The sequence below is a fragment of the Schistocerca nitens genome, chromosome 8, assembly GCF_023898315.1.
Source record: "Schistocerca nitens isolate TAMUIC-IGC-003100 chromosome 8, iqSchNite1.1, whole genome shotgun sequence".
Taxonomy (NCBI): domain Eukaryota; kingdom Metazoa; phylum Arthropoda; class Insecta; order Orthoptera; family Acrididae; genus Schistocerca; species Schistocerca nitens.
In genome coordinates, this window is record NC_064621.1 from 131,627,489 (window position 1) to 131,648,016 (window position 20,528).

At 44.7% G+C, this 20,528-nt stretch overlaps 1 protein-coding gene across 1 annotated transcript in view; it reads left to right on the plus strand.

Annotated features, from left to right (window-relative positions):
- The window catches only part of LOC126198968 (semaphorin-2A-like), a 747,394-nt gene that overhangs the window by 436,337 nt on the left and 290,529 nt on the right, over positions 1 to 20,528 (plus strand). Inside the window, exon 2 of the mRNA XM_049935625.1 lies at positions 7,336 to 7,423. Within this exon, the coding sequence (XP_049791582.1) occupies positions 7,336 to 7,423 (88 nt within the window). The remainder of the gene's footprint in view (positions 1 to 7,335; positions 7,424 to 20,528) is intronic.

Consider the following 20,528-nt stretch of genomic DNA (forward strand, 5'->3'; position numbering starts at 1 on the left):
AGCCCAGCTTCATGGAGACGGTTGCGAATGGTCCTCGCCGATACCCCAGGAGCAACAGTGTCCCTAATTTGCTGGGAAGTGGCGGTGCGGTCCCCTACGGCACTGCGTAGGATCCTACGGTCTTGGCGTGCATCCGTGCGTCGCTGCGGTCCGGTCCCCCAGGTCGACGGGCACGTGCACCTTCCGCCGACCACTGGCGACAACATCGATGTACTGTGCAGACCTCACGCCCCACGTGTTGAGCAATTCGGCGGTACGTCCACCCGGCCTCCCGCATGCCCACTATACGCCCTCGCTCAAAGTCCGTCAACTGCACATACGGTTCACGTCCACGCTGTCGCGGCATGCTACCGGTGTTAAAGACTGCGATGGAGCTCCGTATGCCACGGCAAACTGGCTGACACTGACGGCGGCGGTGCACAAATGCTGCGCAGCTAGCGCCATTCGACGGCCAACACCGCGGTTCGTGGTGTGTCCGCTGTGCCGTGCGTGTGATCATTGCTTGTACAGCCCTCTCGCAGTGTCCGGAGCAAGTATGGTGGGTCTGACACACCGGTGTCAATGTATTCTTTTTTCCATTTCCAGGAGTGTATTTTCGCATTCGGAAGAGAAAGTTAATGACTGAAATTTCGTAAATAGATCTCGCCGTGACGAAAAATGTCTTTGCTTTAATGACTTCCATCCCAACTCGCGTATCATATCTGCCACACTCTCTCCCCTATTACGTGATAATACAAAACGAGCTGCCCTTTTTTGCACCCTTCCGATGTCCTCCGTCAATCCCACCTGGTAAGGATCCCACACCGCGCAGCAATATTCTAACAGAGGACGAACGAGTGTAGTGTAAGCTGTCTCTTTAGTGGGGTTGTTGCATCTTCTAAGTGTCCTGCCAATGAAACGCAACCTTTGGCTCGCCTTCCCCACAATATTATCTATGTGGTCTTTCCAACTGAAGTTGTTCGTAATTTTTACACCCAGGTACTTAGTCGAATTGACAGCCTTGAGAATTGTACTATTTATCGAGTAATCGAATTCCACCGGATTTCTTTTGGAACTCATGTGCATCATCTCTTTTCGTTATTTAGCGTCAACTGCCACCTGCCACACCATACAGCAATCTTTTCTAAATCGCTTTGCAACTGATACTGGTCTTCGGATGACCTTACTAGACGGTAAATTACAGCATCATCTGCGAACAACCTAAGAGAACTGCTCAGATTGTCACTCAGGTCATTTATATAGATCAGGAACAGCAGAGGTCCCAGGACGCTTCCCTGGGGAACACCTGATATCACTTCAGTTTTACTCGATGATTTGCCGTCTATTACTACGATCTGCGACCTTCCTGACAGGAAATCACGAATCCAGTCGCACAACTGAGACGATACCCCATAGGCCCGCAGCTTGATTAGAAGTCGCTTCTGAGGAACGGTGTCAAAAAAGCTTTCCGGAAATCTAGAAATACGGAATCAATTTGAGATCCCCTGTCGATAGCAGCCATTACTTCGTGCGAATAAAGAGCAAGCTGCATTGCACAAGAACGATGTTTTCTGAAACCATGCTGATTACGTATCAATAGATCGTTCCCTTCGAGGTGATTCATAATGTTTGAATACAGTATATGCTCCGAAACCCTACCGCAAACCGACGTCAATGATATAGGTCTGTAGTTAGATGGATTACTCCTACTACCCTTCTTAAACACTGGTGCGCAGTTTTCCAATCTGTAGTTACAGATCTATCGGTGAGCGAGCGGTTGTATATGATTGCTAAATAGGGAGCTATTGCATCAGCGTAATCTGAAAGCAACCTAATCGGTATACAATCTGGACCTGAAGACTTGCCCGTATCAAGCGATTTGAGTTGCTCCGCAACCCCTAAGGTATCTACTTCTAAGAAAGCAGCTGTTCGTGTTTCAAATTCTGGTATATTCCATTCGTCTTACCTGGTGAAGGAATTTCGGAAAACTGCGTTCAATAACCCCGCTTTAGCGGCACAGTCGTCGGTAACAGTACCATCGGCACTGCGCAGCGAAGGTATTGACTGCGTCTTGCCGCTTGTGTACTTTACATACGACCAGAATTTCTTCGGATTTTCTACCAAATTTCGGGACAATGTTTCGTTGTGGAGCCGAGGAGTACCAATGACACTTGGAGATAACGCAGCCTACAAGTGTTTCCTGTAGTTACAAGAATTCTCCAAACAATTCTCCAAAGCCTTAGCAGGATTTTCTTTGGCGGTGGCACGTGGAAACTGAAAGAAGTGGGAAGGAACTCCTAATGAAATTGTAAATTGTTGTTATTGATTCTACCAATAATTTAGTACAGTGGTCGCGAGATGCCAGAGCACCAGTGATTAATACGGAAGTAAAGGAATATATCGTACGGCCTGTAGGTTGACGGTAAGCTGTCTGATTTAAAAGATTCGTTCCACGCAATTTTCATGAGGAGCAATGTCCCTCGCGTATAAGTACGCCTGATGATCTTGTGTAATATTCTATATTCAATTGATACGGGGTTAACTAATTACCGAAATGTTATCCAGAGGTATTTGATTACGACTCTAAAATAGATCGGAAGATTCCTGAGCTTCACACAATGCTAAAGTCAGTTAAATCCTGCCGCTGCAACGAGCATACTCACCTATTTAACTGTTGCCTTGTAAGTCGAGCGAAGATCAACTGCTCCCGTCGATCTCAGGAACAGGAACCCGCTGTTCTCCGCCGCTCTCCGAGTCAGACTCTTCTCTCGATAACTCTCCGGAACAAAATGCTCTCTGCCCCGGTTTCTGAAACCGAAAGTTCTCAGTACTTTTTTCTTTCGCTAACTTTGGCGTCCCAACAAAAAATAATTCTACCAAAAGCCCGCGTCAGTCAACCAGAGCTTGTGCCTACTTGCTTCACCTGTCGAAAGAGCGAAAATTTTCCATATAGCTCCCTTCCTCTCGTCTTACGAGTCTCAAAAAGATCCACGCCACATATTAGAAGCCAATAAGACCTCTAGTATTTGCGTTAGATCATGACGCACGAGCAAATGCTCGTTTCTCCTTGTACCATTCTTTTTTCGAAAGTGTCATAACTGTTTCCACACTTTTGCCGTCAGTTCTTCTGTTGGGGGACCTAACTTCCTACCTCATCAGCGGGCTGTCAACTTTCGACCGGTGCGAGCATGTCACCCGTGGACGTAAACGGGCATTAGTTTCTAACCTGTCATAACTGGCTTCAAGGGGTGTGGTGTGTGTCTGTACCGTTAACCAGAGAAGTGTCCATCTCGGTGGCTGCTGGCGAGAACGTACCTTGACGAACCCCTTACGGGCTGTGAAATGGCCGGCCTTGACCGCGTCTCTTTTGACTGCGTTATGGCAAGGTGCTGCATTGTCTCAGCGATACAAAGAGGGCTGTCCTGCGTAAGAGGCATACGACCCGCGAGTGAAACTCAGTCGTACCAACATCACCTCATACGAACGAAAAATTATTATTTCAGTCAGTTCCTCGAACTATTCTATTAAATCGAGCTAATTTCGATGGTGAATGCAATTGTTTCTGCTGTGTTCACACCGAAATTACTGGTGGAAACCAAACTTAAATGGAAGACATATCTCGGTAGTGACTAGTGGCACACAACCCATCACGTTCCGATCTTTCCTTTATTTACTACCTCTTTGTCGTGTGTTGTCAGATTGGACTTTTACATTAGTAGGATGAGGATGGAAGTGAGAAGTGCGCACCCAGATTATCATTTAACATCTACATCTACATGGATACTCTACAAATCACATTTAATTGCCTAGCAGAGGGTTCCTCGAACCACCTTCACAATTTTCTATTATTCCAATCTCGTATAGCGCGCGGAAAGAATGAACACCTATATCTTTCCGTACGAGTTCTGATTTCCCCCATTTCATCGTGGTGATCGTTCCGCCGTATGTAGGTCGGTGTCAACAAAATATTGTCGTAATCTAAGGAGAAAGTTGGTGATTGGAATTTCGTGAGAAGATTCCGTCGCAACGAAAAACGTCTTTCTTTTAATGATTTCCAGGCCAAATCCTGTATCATTTCTGTGACACTCTCTCCCATATTTCGCGTTAATACAAAACGTGCTGCCTGTTTTTGAACTTTTTCGATGTACTCCGTCAGTCCTACCTGATACGGATACCACACCGCGCAGCAGTATTCTCCAAGGAGGACGGACGAGCGTAATGTATGCAGTCTCCTTAGTGGGTCTGTTACGTTTTCTAACAAGGGAACCTCCCCATCGCACCCCACTCAGATTTAGTTATAAGTTGGCACAGTGGATAGGCCTTGAAAAACTGAACACAGATCAATTGAGAAAACAGGAAGAAGTTGTGTGGAACTGTGAAAAAAATAAGCAAAAATATACAAACTGAGTAGTTCATGGGAAGATATGCAACATCAAGGTCACTAGGAACGCAGGAGCGCCGTGGTCTCGCGGTAACGTGGGCAGTTGCGGAATGAAAGGTCCCTGGTTCAAATCTTCCGTCGAGTGAAAAATTTTAACTTTTTATTTTCAGTTTATGTGACAAACTCTTATGTTTTCATCACTTTTTTGGGAGTGGTTATCACATCCACAAGAAAACCTAAATCGGGCAAGGTAGAAGAATCTTTTTACCCATTCGCCAAGTGTACAAGTTAGGTGGGTCGACGACATATTCCTGTCATGTGACGCACATGCCGCCACCAGTTTCGTATAGAATATATGAGATGTGTTTTCCTGTGGAGGAATCGGTTGACCTATGACCTTGCGATCAAATGTTTTCGGTTCCCATTGGAGAGGCACGTCCTTTCGTCTACTAATCGCACGGTTTTGCGATGCGGTCGCAAAACACAGACACTAAACTTATTACAGTGAACAGAGACGTCAATGAACGAACGGACAGATAATAACTATGCAAAAATAAAGAAAGTAAAATTTTCACTCGAGAGAACACTTCAACCAAGGACCTCTCGTTCAACAGCTGCTCACTTGTATATTTTGCTTATTTTTTGACAGTTCCACACAACTTCTTCCTGTTTTCTCAATTGATCTGTGTTCAGTTTATCAAGGCCTATCCACTGTGCCAACTTGTAACTAAATCTGAGGGGGGTGGGGGAGGTTCCCTTGTAAGTGTCCTACCAATAAAACGCAGCATTTGGTTAGCCTTCCCCACAACATTTTCTATATGTTGTTTACAATTTAAGTTGTTCGTAATTGTAATACCTAGGTATTTAATTGAATTTACGGGTTTTAGATTAGACTGATTTATCGTGTAACCGAAGTTTAACGAGTTCCAGTTAGCACTCATGTTTTAACAAACACATAAATCTAAAAAAAAAAAACAGTGGTTGGTTGTATGCACAAACATTTAACAATTGGCAAATGCCAATAAGCCTTAGAACAGTTTAGAAAAGCTAGAAGATATGAGATGTATCTGACGTATCCCTCTCAATACATAGCAATAAGATACAGCAATTTCCCATTGGTCCTCTGATAACCTGCCGTAAGGCAGATACGTCCCAGTGGTAGTGAAAGAATTAAGCACGCTGATATTTGTGCCCGTCAATGTTACTTTTCGACGAATAATTCAACTAGTAGCGCTCTCTCTCTCTCTCTCTCTCTCTCTCTCTCTCTCTCTGTGTGTGTGTGTGTGTGTGTGTGTGTGTGTGTGTGTGTGTGTGGGTGGGTGGGTGAGAGAGAGAGAGAGAGAGAGAGAGAGAGAGTGGGGGGAGGGGGCTGGGGAGAGATAGCGCACGCATGTGTTTCTAAACTGTATCAACTGTCATTGTTGACTTTGGTTAAGTGGTAAAGTGCCAGACACTAAATCCATTGATCTCAGGTTCGATTCCAGGTCTCTCCTAGGATTTTTATCTGCCACTTCTTTCACCCGCCGGCCGGGGTGGCCGAGCGGTTCTAGGCGCTACAGTGTGGAACCGCGCGACCGCTACGGTCGCAGGTTCGAATCCTGCCTCGGGCATGGATGTGTGTGATGTCCTTAAGTTAGTTAGGTTTAAGTAGTTCTAAGTTCCAGGGGACTGATGACCTCAGAAGTTAAGTCCCACAGTGCTCAGAGCCATTTGATCCATCTGAACTTCTTTCACCCCTGCCAAGGGTGTGAAAAAAATGTCGAGGCTCGCAGGACACGTTAAAGTGTAGGTCCGTCTCTAACTGCCTGGGTAAGTCAGTCGAGAGGTCTGAGAAAGAGAATTGCATATCACCTCCATCACGAGCACTGTCGTGTCCAAAACAATCTTAGCATTGAGTAAAAATCTCTCGGTGTACATGCCGCGTCAAATCAGGATAAAACTCCAAGCTTTCGACGACTACCTCCATGGTCGTCGTCAGGGCTAAAACTGACTGTCGTGAACTAGCGAGGTTCCCACTTTTCTATGCAAATGACGGCTTCTGATTGGCTGGAATACGTCAGCGATATGGCGCGTAGTGAAGCGGTGCCCTCTACTTCCATAGATGTAGTTGCTATCCCGCGTTGCTTGCAGCGCCATCCCTTGAATCAGGAGGTAAAGTGCGAGAAGTTTTTCTCTGCGATTTTTCTTTATCCAGTGCACTCTTCCAAGTGTTGCCAAGTGCATAGCCGTTGTCTCTATTAAAGTTATTATCGCTAAGTGTAATTTCGACTGCTTCCCGGATCACAGAGTCCCAGTAATTCGATGTGTGGGCTATTACTCTGGTTTCTTCAAATAAAATCTTATGCTTGTTAAGCAGGCTATGTTCAGGCACCGCTGATTTTTCCAAATACCTGTATTTCAGGTGGCGTTGGTGCTCGATGCAGCGGTCGGCAACGGTTCTTACAGACTGGCCCACGTAATTCTTGCCGCATTCGCAAGGAATAGTATAAATTCCCGGCACTCTTAAGCCGAGACTATCTTTGACTGGTCTCAACATTTCCTTAATTTTCCTAGGTGGTCGGAAAACTGGTGTGGGAACCTCGCTAGTTCACGACAGTCAGTTTTATCCCTGACGACGACCATGGAGGTAGTGGTCGAAAGCTTGGAGTTTTATCCTGATTTGACGCGGCATGTACACCGAGAGATTTTTACTCAAGAAATACGTCGCGAAAGACTTCGTAGCCAATCTTAGCATTGATTACTGCTTTACTGTTTAGCTAACTGACAGTGATCGAACGCTTCTGCCATAGTTTCAGTTGGTGGTGAGGGAGACATCTGGATGTGTAATGTGCAGGGTGAGAGCAGTGTCGCCGTGTTGTGCACAGTTGCATGGCGACTTTAGCAGCGCGAAGAGCGGCCCTAGTTGCTGCCGCAGCGTAGCGCCTGCTGTGTTTACGAGCGCGTGTGACCGGCCGCGGCACGGCGTCTTGTTTCAGGTCACGTGCGGGAGTTCACTTGCGGCCGGCTCTACTACCGCACGTTCTTCCTGGACGCCAAGAGGGACGCGCTCTACGTGGGGGCCATGTGAGTGTCGCCAGCGGCGCCGCGCTGCTCTTGCCGCCGCTGCTGCTAACGGCCGCATGCGTGCGTACACACACACACACACACACACACACACACATACACACAACTTGTTTCACAAGCCGGCCAAATGAATACTGAGCAGCTGAAACTTGTGTCTCCGCCACAACGCTGGCTCATACCAACTTACACAAAGTCTGTTACTAGGCTCCTGTCGAGCGTTCCAGTTTCTATAATACAGGGTGATTCAAAAAGAATACCACTTTAAAAATGTGTATTTAATGAAAGAAACATAATATAACCTTCTGTTATACATCATTACAAAGAGTATTTAAAAAGGTTTTTTTTTCACTCAAAAACAAGTTCAGAGATGTTCAATATGGCCCCCTCCAGACACTCGAGCAATATCAACCCGATACTCCAACTCATTCCACACTCTCTGTAGCATATCAGGCGTAACAGTTTGGATAGCTGCTGTTATTTCTCGTTTCAAATCATCAATGGTGGCTGGGAGAGGTGGCCGAAACACCATATCCTTAACATGCCCCCATAAGAAAAAATCGCAGGGGGTAAGATCAGGGCTTCTTGGAGGCCAGTGATGAAGTGCTCTGTCACGGGCTGCCTGGCGGCCGATCCATCGCCTCGGGTAGTTGACGTTCAGGTAGTTACGGACAGATAAGTGCCAATGTGGTGGCGCTCCATCCTGCTGAAATACGAATTGTTGTGCTTCTTGTTCGAGCCGAGGGAACAGCCAATTCTCTAACATATCCAGATACTGCAGTCCAGTTACAGTAGCACCTTCGCCCGCATCTCGTGGTCGTGCGGTAGCGTTCTCGCTTCCCACGCCCGGGTTCCCGGGTTCGATTCCCGGCGGGGTCAGGGATTTTCTCTGCCTCGTGATGGCTGGGTGTTGTGTGCTGTCCTTAGGTTAGTTCGGTTTAAGTAGTTCTAAGTTCTAGGGGACTTATGACCACAGCAGTTGAGTCCCATAGTGCTCAGAGCCATTTGAACCATTTAGTAGCACCTTCGAAGAAAAACGGATCAAAAACTTTATTGGCTGAAATGGCACAGAAAACGTTCACCTTAGGCGAGTCACGTTCATACTGAGTTGTTTCCCGCGGATTCTCAGTGCCCCATATACAGACATTGTGACGGTTGACTTTCCCGTTAGTGTGGAAAGTTGCTTCATCACTAAACACAATCTTTGAAACGAAAGATTCATCTGTTTCCATTTGAGCAAGGATAAAATCACAGAAATCGATTCTTTTAATCTTATCAGCTGCAGACAGTGCTCGAACCAATTTCAGACGATAAGGTTTCATAACTAACCTCTTTCGTAGGACTCTCCATACAATTGATTGTGGAATTTGCAGCTCTCTGCTAGCTCTGCGAGTCGATTTTCCTGGGCTGCGAACAAATGCTTGCTGGATGCGTACTACATTTTCATCACTCGTTCTCGGCCGTCCAGAACTTTTCCCTTTGCACAAACACCCATTCTCTGTAAACTGTTTACACCAACGTTTAATACACCACCTATCAGGAGGTTTAACACCATACTTCGTTCGAAACGCACGCTGAACAACTGTCGTCGATTCACTTCTGCCGTACTCAATAACACAAAAAGCTTTCTGTTGAGCGGTCGCCATCTTAGCATCAACTGACGCTGACGCCTAGTCAACAACGCCTCAAGCGAACAAATGTACAACTGAATGAAACTTTATAGCTCGCTTAATTCACCGACAGATAGTGCTTAGTGCTTAGCTCTGCCTTTTGTCGTTGCAGAGTTTTAAATTCCTAAAGTTGTGGTATTACTTTTGAATCACCCTGTACATCTGTTTGAATGACAGCTTTCCCACGAAGCTGTCATATAACTAGTATCTTTTTTATTTTCTCTCCCTTACCTTAGGCGTACAAAAGACTAAGAAACTCCTGCATACTTTTTCGTGTTATCTCATGATGTAATATTCGCCAAATACTCTTGGTGTCAATATACACTGTGACTAAAGCAATAGGATAGTGATATCGATATATGTATAGCTGGCAGTAGTATTGCGTTCAAAAGGGCAGTGCATTGGCGGAGCTGTCGTTTGTTCTCAGGGGACACCCGTCAAAAGATTTCTGACGTGTTAGCATTAACTATATGAAGATGGTATCTATTCCTTCGGACATGTCCGAAAGAACAGACACCATCTTCATATAAGGACAATGGTTGCCCAACGTACATTATCACCACTTGCTCTTTCGAAAGCTGTTCTGATGACATGCCAGGTGACCAAGCTCATGAAAAAAGCAAAACTAAACACGGAAGTTGACCCAAGCTCAGAAACATTCGTGCTCCGAAAAGATCGATAATGGAAGAAGTAAAGATTTGTCTAATGATTACGCATTGGTTTGCTTAAGTCGGAGATATGTCCTTTCTTTTATTGTTGGGCAGATATTACAGTGACGAGACGTTGCAAACATATGGCCACCCATTAAAGCAGCGAAAAACCGAATGCAGTTTCAAATGGCTGGCTCGGAGCACTATGGGACTTAACATCTGTGGTCATCAATCCCCTAGAACTTAGAACTACTTAAACCTAACTAACCTAAGGACATCACACACATCCATGCCCGAGGCAGGATTCGAACCTGCGACCGTAGCAGTCGCGCGGTTCCGGACTGAGCGCCTAGAACCGCTAGACCATCGCGGCCGGCAGATGCAGTTTCATAAAAAATTAGCATCAAATAGCCGAGAAACCCGCAAGTAGAGGTGGAAATTACGAAGGTATGCTGAAATGCAATGCCTCCGAATTTTTTATTCTGTTCTCAGTATCGGCTGAGGCCCTACAAGTCATGCATATTTCTCGGTCGACTTTTCCGCTTCGCTGTCGCAAGTTTAAACCCTCTGCCACTAGAGGGCTCTGAATTATAGCATGTATCACGACGGTGTGTAACATAACTTTGCCAGTGCGTGGGGAGCGGCGTGCTGTAATCAAGTTTCTGAAAGCACGAATTCAAAGAATTCGTCCACACATGGAGAATCCCCCCCTTCAGCATGACAATGCCGGGTCACAGGAACGCTGCGACATCTTCAACAATCCCACACCTTGCATTCACTGTCATAATCTTCCTCCATACACTGCCGACTTGGCCCCATCCAATTTTTAACTATTTCCAAAACTTAAAGAACGCATTCGAGGATTAAATTTTTGGTAGTGATAAAGCGGTGCGAGCAGAGATGAGATTGTGGCTCCCTGAACAAAGTCAATCATTCTAAAGTGACAGTATCAACAAATTGGTATCTCGTTCGGGGAAATATGTTCGTCAACAGGGTGACTGTGTTGAGAGATAAATATGTGGACATGAAGAATAAAGGTATAGAATGCAAATAAGGTTTGTTTTATTTATAAAACCTTAACGCTTTTCAACATTAAAAATTAGGAGGCATTAATTTTCAATATGACCTCATACAATTTTTCTAAATAAAACGGAGCAAGATTATTTACTGATTACAGCATAGATTCCACTCCACGGCGATGAATAGTTAAACTTAACCTTCATTTATTCCTACCTTACTTTTCAATCTTCTGCCTTGTTTACCCACGTCTCGTTACCACACCTGCACTAGCTGTCATCAAGAGAAATTCTGTCCTGTGATCTCTTGAAATTGGCATGCCGTGATTGAAAGACGTTATGTTTGAGAATGTCAAGCTGAATTAATTGTCTGCGCAATTTTCTGTGGAAATGAATTCTTTAGCTTAATCTTTTGATACGATTGGCTGTTAGGCAGTTAGAAACTGTGAAATTATTTGGGACATAAAAAGGGAGCGAAAGGATATTACAGCCTGTACAGAAACTAGAGTGTAGTTTAACAGGGGCTATTTGAGAGAGAAGTGAGGCAGAGTTTCAGCTCATCCCCACTATTACTCAATCTTTACATGCAACAAGCTTTAGAGGAAGTCAGAAAATAAAAAGGAAATAAAATTCAAGGAGAAGAAATAAAAACAAATAAAAGTTGGTGGAGTTGTAATTCTGTCGGAGACAGCAGAACAGGAAGAATGGTTGAACTCAATAAACAGTGCTTGGAATAGAGGTTAGAAATTGTATATTACTAAAAGTAAGAACAATAGAGGGTAATCAAATTAAGTCAGCTGATGCCGGGGCAATTGATTATGACATGAGATCCTAAAGGCAGTTGACAGTTTTTGCAATTTGGGCAAATAAAACACCTGACGACGACAGAAGTAAAGATGAAACGTAGACAGGCAAAAGCAAGGTAATGTTTTCTGAACAAGAGGTTGACACGAAACATACATTTAATATTAGGAATTATTTTCTTTTAGTATTTATGACATTTAAATGACAGGAAAACCAAATGTAGTTAAAACAAATCTTCAAAAATGTGAAAATTCCGTATTGAATATAGAAATTTACTAACACCAGCTGAGCAAGTCTTGTCGAAAAAGATGACTAACAGAAGAGCTAGGTTGGTAGGACACTTCCTGAGTCATCAGAAAATAGTCAGTTTGGTAGTAGGGGAAAGTGTGTAGAGGGGTGGGGGAATTTGTATGGGGAGACCGGTAAGCAAGTTACAGCGTATGTAAGTTGAAGTAAATGTACAGTAATGAAGAGTCTTGATGGAGATGCACCAGCGTTGAAACATGCATCATATCATTCTTCGGGCTGAAGGGTACATCAAGAACAACAAAAAGTGTGAGCGATCGCCATTGGTTGAAGAAAATTTTCACATTTTTATATACAGATATCTGGTATTTGTTGAAACTGGATGTCATATTATGAAACTCTGTCACTAATCGTGCGGCCCCTCCCGCCGGAGGTTCGAGTCCTCCCTCGGGCATGGGTGTGAGTGTTGTTCTTAGCGTTAAGTTAGTTTAAGTAGTGTGTAAGTCTAGGGACCGATGACCTTAGCAGCTTGGTCTCTTAGGAATTCACACACATTTGAACAGTTTGAAACTCCTCAACGAAATACACATTACGTTACCAGTAACTGCGGCATTTGGCGTTCCGTCTGCAGCAGCCGAATTAAAAAGAAAAAAGAAAATAAAAGATTGCCTACTTTGACGAAGTTTGTAGAGGAAGTATCTACACCCTCGTTGCTCTATGCTATTTTTTCAAAGTAAATAGAGGAGAGAATATGTGCGTGGAAAACACGAGTTCCACCTGTCCGTCAAATTTGTGTCAAATGCGTTTCTAAGGTTCTCTGGTTGAAAAGTAGCGTTATTCAAAAGCCAAACGTTCTTCGTATAGGATTTGAATTCTTAGTATCAAAAAACTTTTATTTAACTCATCCGAATACGTCCTAATCTAGGATCGAGTTTTGTAGTGGCTAATCAGCAATATCATACACGTTACGAGGTAAATATCGCAGCATTTCCTAAATTTTGGACAAATTATACGATGTGAGCTCATCCTATACATGCAATTCAAGTTCGTGATGTATTTCATGATAATTTGTATCATTAGCTCTTGCCTTGCTGCGACAACTACTGTACTCTGCTATAGTACACGTTTCACTTTATGCAGAGGGCTGAAAATTTTCCGAATTCAAATGGAGGAAATAGAGTCATTAGTTGGTTCTTTTTCTGCTTGCGAGGAAGCTGTAGCGATTGAATGATCTGTCCAGCGATAACACAACTACGTACTAAGAGCGTCGTTTATATCACCCCGGTGGAGAACAGAGCCGCCAGTATTGCTCACGTGAACATAAAAGTGCCGAGGACATACGAATAGCGCCGTAAAATCCAGTGTCGCGCCTGTTTTTTTAGTGTTAGCTGTGTTTATCGCGTCGTTTCGTACGTGCTATCAGCAACCTTTCATCACCGTACAGGAAGAGAATACGAACGAGATGTTACACACAAAAGACACCTCTTTTCGTGTATATACCTTCTGCTTACAGGTATTAAACTTAGGGTACTTTTTTTGTTACAAGCGCGTAATTACGTTACTGGACGTAGCTGCATATTTATTGTTGTAAGTGGCCAGTCGCTTGCGAAATTTGCGGTACTGATACACTGGTGAAAATAATTACTGTGAGTAAGATTGTTGTTGCTGTTCTCTCTGAGGACTAGTTTAATTCATCGCTCCACATACTCTATGCTGGGCAAGCCTGTTCTTATCTGCGTAACCCCTGCAAGCAACATCTACTCTGGTTTCCAAAATTAAAGCAACAAAACGCTGCCGGCCGCGGTGGTCTCGCGGTTCTAGGCGCGCAGTCCGGAACCGTGGGACTGCTACGGTCGCAGGTTCGAATCCTGCCTCGGGCATGGATGTGTGTGATGTCCTTAGGTTAGTTAGGTTTAAGTAGTTCTAAGTTCTAGGGGACTGATAACCACAGCAGTTGAGTCCCATAGTGCTCAGAGCCATTTGAACCATTTGAACAAAACGCTGTTTCCCAGTCCTGTCTCTAATTCACAATTCAACCATACAAACTCTCAACCAGACGTCCGTAAGATCGTTTTCTGGATGGAAGATGGCATTCCGGTCAACGGACAACAATTCTCGGTGATACAATGACACGAGTTAGTGTTTTCCGGGTAGCACCATATCCACAATCGCTGTATGAACGTGCATACGGTGCAGTGTGGCACACAGCACATACCCACCCGACTCTCTGCTGTGGGGAGCCACAGAAAGAAGGGAAACAAGACAGAGACTGAGAGGCCCGATTGTTTAATGTGAATCGTTCTGTTGTTTCTCTGATGTGGCGACAGTTTATAGAGACCGAAACTGTATCCCGAGGACGAGGGCAGGGCCGGCCACGTGTGGCTTCAGAAGAGAGGACCGTTGTTTGGCTCTAGCGGCACGATATTACCGTCTTAGTGCTGCATGGCAACAGGCACGTGAGCTCGCAGCATCCACTGGACGTGTTGTATCGAGGCAGAAGGGTTGAACAGAGTGGCCTTTACTGTCGGAGACTTGCCGTATTTCTACCTCTGACGCGTCTTCACAGAAGGGAACGTCTAGGGTTGAGTCACCAACATGCCACCTGGACAGTCCAAAAGTTGATCGGTGTTGTTTTCACAGACGAGCCTCAATTTAGACTGGAGAGTGATTCTCGATGGATTTGCATTGAAGGGAACGTGGAACGCGATTTCGGGACCGAAACATTGTGGAAAGAGACCGATGTCGAGGAGCATCCCTAATGGTGTGGGCAGGGATTATGTTTACCGCTCGAACCCCTGTTCATGAAGTTGTACGGGTGAATCGGCGAAGTTTAACTGCTGTGAGGTATCGTGACGAGATCTTGGGGCCTCATTCGCTGTTGTTGCGAGATGCAGTGGTCTCAGATTCGTACTGATGCGCAATAATGCTTGACCGCGTAGAACTCGGGTGGTTGATGTTTTCTTGGAAACGGAAGATACTGCACACATGACAGGCCTGCTCGCTCTCCCGATTTGAATCCCGTAGAGCATGTCTGGGATGCACTGTGGAGATGGCTTGCATCACACCAGCATCCACTAACCACTCTACAAAACTGCGAGCAGCTCTGCAGGAAGAATGAGCGTTCTTGCCTCAACATGAGACTGATCGTTCGCAGAATGCCCCATCGTTCTCAGGCCTGTATTGCTGCCAGAGGTGGTCACACCCAGTACTGACAAGGGAACCTCCCCATCGCACCCCCCTCAGATTTAGCTATAAGTTGGAACAGTGGATAGGCCTTGAAAAACTGAACACAGATGAAACGAGAAAACAAGAAGAAGTTGTGTGGAACTATGAAAAAAAAATAAGCAAAATATACAAACTGAGTAGTCCACGTGCAACATATGCAACTTCAAGGGTGATTTGCAGTCAGGAGCGCCGTGGTCCTGTGGTTAGCGTGAGCTGCTGCGGAATGAGAGGTCCATGGTTCAAGTCCTCCCCCGAGTGAAAAATTTAGTTTCTTTATTTTCGCAAAGTTATGATCTGTCCGTTCGTTCCTTGACGTCTCTGTTCACTGTAATAAGTTTAGTGTCCGTGTTTTGCGACCGCACCACAAAACCGTGCGATTAGTAGACGGAAGGACGGCAATGGAAACTGAAAACATTTCTTCGCAAGGTCATAGGTCAACCGATTCCTCCACAGGAAAACACGTCTGATATATTCTATACGATACTGTTGACGGCATGTGCGTCACATGACAGTAATATGTTGTCGACCCACCTAACTTGTACACTTGGCGAATGGGTAAAAAGCTTCTTCTACCTTGCCCGATTTAGGTTTTCTTGTGGATGTGATTATCACTCCCAAAAAAGTGATTGCATCGGACAGACAGACGGACAAATAATAATTGTCTGAAAACAAAAAATTAAAATTTTCAGTCGAGGGAAGACTTGAACCAAGGACCTGTCACCCCACAGCTGCTCACGCTAACCACAGGACCACGGCGCTCCTAACTGCACATATACCCTTGAAGTTGTATATGTTACACGTGGACTACTCAGTTCGTATATTTTGCTAATTTTTTTCATTGTTCCACACAACTTCTTCCTGTTTTCTCGATTCATCTGTGTTCAGTTTTTCAAGGCCTATCCACTCTGCCAACTTATAACTAAATCTGAGGGGGGTGCGATGGGGAGGTTCCCTTGTGAGCACATTAACCACTTGTCGGAATGTGTGTACAAATTCGTTAAGTTGGAAAAAAACGAAGAACATTTTTGTCCACCGTTATGCATGTTGCTGTCGTTTACGTTCGGCATTCTTTACATTGTTTCTGCTTTACTACTACCTGTTTATACTGTCTTGTGGCAAAATAAACGCAAAATGTCCGTTTGTTGCTTTAATTTTGGACACCAGTGTATCTGAATGGTTCAAATGGCTCTGAGCACTATGGGACTTAACATCTCAGGTCATCAGTCCCCTAGAACTTAGAACTACTTAAACCTGACTAACCTACGGACATCACACACACCCATGCCCGAGGCAGGATTCGAACCTGCGACCGTAGCGGTCGCGCGGTTCCAGACTGAAGCGCCTAGAAACCCTCGGCCACACCGGCCGGCGGTGTATTTGAATTTGAACCTTTTCACTGTAGTCATGCCTTCGTCTCCATCTACAGTTTTCTCCGAAACATATTTCCCTTCATTATAAAAGTGTCGACCCTTGATGATTCACGGTTCATCCTATCAAACGCATCCTTCTTTTAGTCAAGTCGTGTCATAATTTTTTTCTCTCCAATTTGATTCAGTACTTCTTTATTAGTTATCTATGTCATCTCATTTCAAAAGCATCTATTCTTTTGTTTTCTGAGCTGTTCACCGTCCACGTTACACTTTCGTATAAGGCTACATTCCAGACAAATACCTGCAGAAGGTATTCAGAAGTAAATGATCTACATAAAGGGCTTCCTAACACACATAGCCGGCCGGAGTGGCCAAGCGGTTCTAGGCGCTACAGTCCGGAACCACGCGACCGCTACAGTCGCGGGTTCGAATCCTGCCTCGGGCATGGATGTGTGTGATGTCCTTAGGTTAGTTAGGTTTAAGTAGATCTAAGTTCTAGGGGACTTATGATCTCAGCAGTTGAGTCCCATAGTGCTCAGCGCCATTTGAAACATTTTTGAACACACATACAAAAGGTGTAAAAACAGGTCCCTACCACAGAAACGTTTCTCTTGGTGTCGCCAGTCTGTATTTTATATGCTCTCTAATTTAGCCATCATCAGTTAGTTTGCTGACCAGAATTCATGTACAACCCTTAGTGTCTCCTTTCCTAACCTATGTCCCTGAGTGTTGACCGACTTAATTCAACTACGCTGCATTATCCTTGGTTTTATTTTTATTGACTTTCATTTTATAATCTGTTAGCGAGACACTATCCGTTCTGTTCAACTGATTTTAAAAGTCATTTGCCAATATTGACAGAATCACAAGGGGACAACCGTAAAGTGTTTCTTTCTTCCTCTGAACTGTAATTCGTTTTTCAAATATCTTGGAGTTTTCCTTATTGACTGACAATGTACAGGTTGAGTATGTGTATGCGTATGGTTTCCTTCGTGTGGCTGAGAAATGTTAGTGGTGAAAAGTTGTCCTCTTACGTCTTGAGTAAAGAGAGAAGAAAAAACTAATCGAAGGAAAGTTTCAATCAAGCATATCACTTGCGTCTTTTTCTTCGATATTAAATATCTTTCTGAAAACGGTTTGAACCCAGGAAATCAATACCCACAGCCACTTGGGAAACTATCTGAAAATGATTTATATGGATTGTTGTTTCACGTTGGCTTGATTATCGATTATGTCGTCAAAGCGTTGATTCCTCGTGTAAATTTCTGAACTTCATCTTTCAGTGGTAGGTTTGTATTGATAACATCAAGTCTTGTCGCACGCAGTGATTTTTTTGCAGAGAAGAACTGTCCGCACTTTGCGTTTCAGTGAAGTGAGTCAAGGTGTGTGGCACGAACTTCGCACATACTTTTCTGTTCTTTAAAACATCCTAAATATGTCTTGAACGACGATTTACGGATGGTTGACCTGCTCCTAAGTTTTCTGCGTGAAAATTGTTTTATTTTCAGTTATAAGGTTTTGCTTTACTCCTGGAGCAAGGGCAAGGTGATCGTAGTTGGCGCCTCTCTACGTGCTTTCTAGGTCTGGGACACATTATCACTCCCTGGTACAAAGACTGATGTTTTATCCCTCCGTTTCTCCAGTTTTCAGATTTGGCCTACCCTTTTATGTCCTCTGCTGTGTTTGTTTTTAGCCTCCTCGTTTTATAGTTGACCCCTCTGGCTGGTTCCACCCGCTTTTAGTAATATACGAAAGTAACGTTTGAACTGCGATCAATCAATCAAAAGTCGCGAACAATTGGTTTAGAGATATTGCTCCATTGCGATTTGTGATGTAACAACTTTGACGCAAAACGGCCGCACGTCCACTACTTGACGCTGCCTGCTCATAACTGACTGGTCGAATGCACAGTTGTTAGTTCAGGCTACTGCCACAGCTACTGCGCTGATGTCGCTTACACGCCAGGAATAAAGTCTGCCTCGGAGCTTTTTGGACGAACGGTGTAAGTGTTGGAGGTAAAAGTAAACCTGCATCCTTACTGTAGTTTAGTAGAGCGCGCCATGGCTGAAATCGTAAAAGAACGGCGCACCACGACCGCTGTGTACTTTTCACTCTGTCAACATAGCTCAAAGGGTCGCTTCGAGCTTGACCGTGAGCGCGTTTGGCTTTACGTGGCGACGGGTTCCCAGCGCTAAATGTTGCTCGCCGGACTGATGTACGCCGCAGTGAGGTCATCCGAACTTCCTATTCGTATCGTGTGACACAAAACATTGAAGTTCTGACCCGCAGTGCTGCCTACTTGTTGACAACACCAGCTGATGACATTTCCATACAAACTATGGCTCGGAGGCACTTCGTGGACAAGGATTTGTATCCCTTGTTCCGAGTCACAGTACTACTGTGTTGTCAGTAGGGAGAGCAGTAGCAGCCGAATGGATCAGAGTCACCTGGATCCATCACGGACATTTAAGCACTGTTACAGCTAAGTTGTGATGCGATTGCGAAGCGAAACGTGAAGAAAAAATTACAGCTAAACCAATTCCGCGCTGGTCTCCTATACTGATGGTCGGTCATTGTGTTGGGTGGTTGTAAACAGTCGCACGAAATCAGCTGATGGAATCACTCGTGAGTTCAGAATGCTGCCAGTAGTTAACTAGCACAAAAACTTTACACATCGAGTTAAAAAAAAATGGGGTACAAAGATCGATCAGCCCTTCATGAGAAACATATTTCTTTATTTAAGGAAAACTTGAGGTGGTGTAAACGTCTCCACTGGACAGTGGAAATCCGACGGAAGGCAGTAGGTTTGAAGAATGCCGGAGGAAGTTGCCTGTCATCATGCATACTGCCAACAGTAAAGTATGCAGCAGGTGATGTAACAGTACGCACGTGTTTGTCGTGGTTGGGCTGTGGTTACCTTATTACGCATAACAAAACCTTAAATGCAGAACAATACGAACACATTGTGTACCATTTACAGCAGAGGAATAGTTTGTAGCAGTGTGACAATATACCCTGTCATAAAGTAGTATTTGTAAGGCAACGGATTGAGCACAATAATGCATTTCATGGCGTGTCTTACGTTGGGCAGACTATCAGAACACTAGAAGAGAGATGCAAGGACAATCACGTACACACCCGACTACTATAACCAAGCAAAGCAACTGCATCGAATGTAATCAAGGAACGAAATTCGATGAGACCAGCATGCTGAGTTCCTAGCGCAGCATAATTAGGGAGTCTATCGAAATAAAGAAATCAGAAAACATAATAAACAGGGATGAATGTTTCATTTTAAGTAACGCTTGGGGTCTGGCAGTCAATTTATTAAAATCTCTCCGACCATTAGATCCATCAGAGGTGGAAAACGCTGAGGGAATCTGCGTTTAAGGGATATCAGTGCGTGCTCTGTAAAACAAAATAGCATCAAAGGGCGCAGTGGACTGAGACCAACAGTGACTCACAGTCTAGTTAGTGCCCAGGCAGAGAGTACACACAATCGTAAAACTCGCAACACCTGAAAAAGACGACTGGGACGTTCGTCAAAATATTTTGCAGAACATGGAAAAAACGAATCCCCTGAATACCCGGAAGCTCACTGTTTCATTCCCGAACTGCACTGGCCTGCCTAGAATGTCGACCTGAACCCAGTGGAACACCTTTGGAGTGAGTTAGAACGTTCGCTCCAGACCTACCAGCGTCCAAGACCACTGCCTTCTCTGGTTTCGGCTCTCGAGGAATAATGGGCTATCATTCCTCCACAGAGATCCAGACAAGTCACTGCAAGTGTGACCAACACAGTTGAGTCCACCATAAAGGCTAAGGGTGGTCACATTCCATACTGATATCCACAAATAGGTGTTCGCATACTTTTGATCACATAGTGTACCTTCTTTCTGGAGGCAGGAATCAAACGAATGCAATGGTCTACAATTTCTCCTGGCATTAATCCGATAGGAATAGTAGGGTTCAGTCGTGGCGAGCTTCTGAGCGACAATTTTTTGAAACGTCAACCGTTTTTTTCACACTGTGACAAAGCAAAAAAAAGCTCCACCATTCTGGCTTCAGATGGGCCAGTCGGGACACCACTCCCCCGGCTGGCGGCAGCTATGCAGACCTTGGAGCCG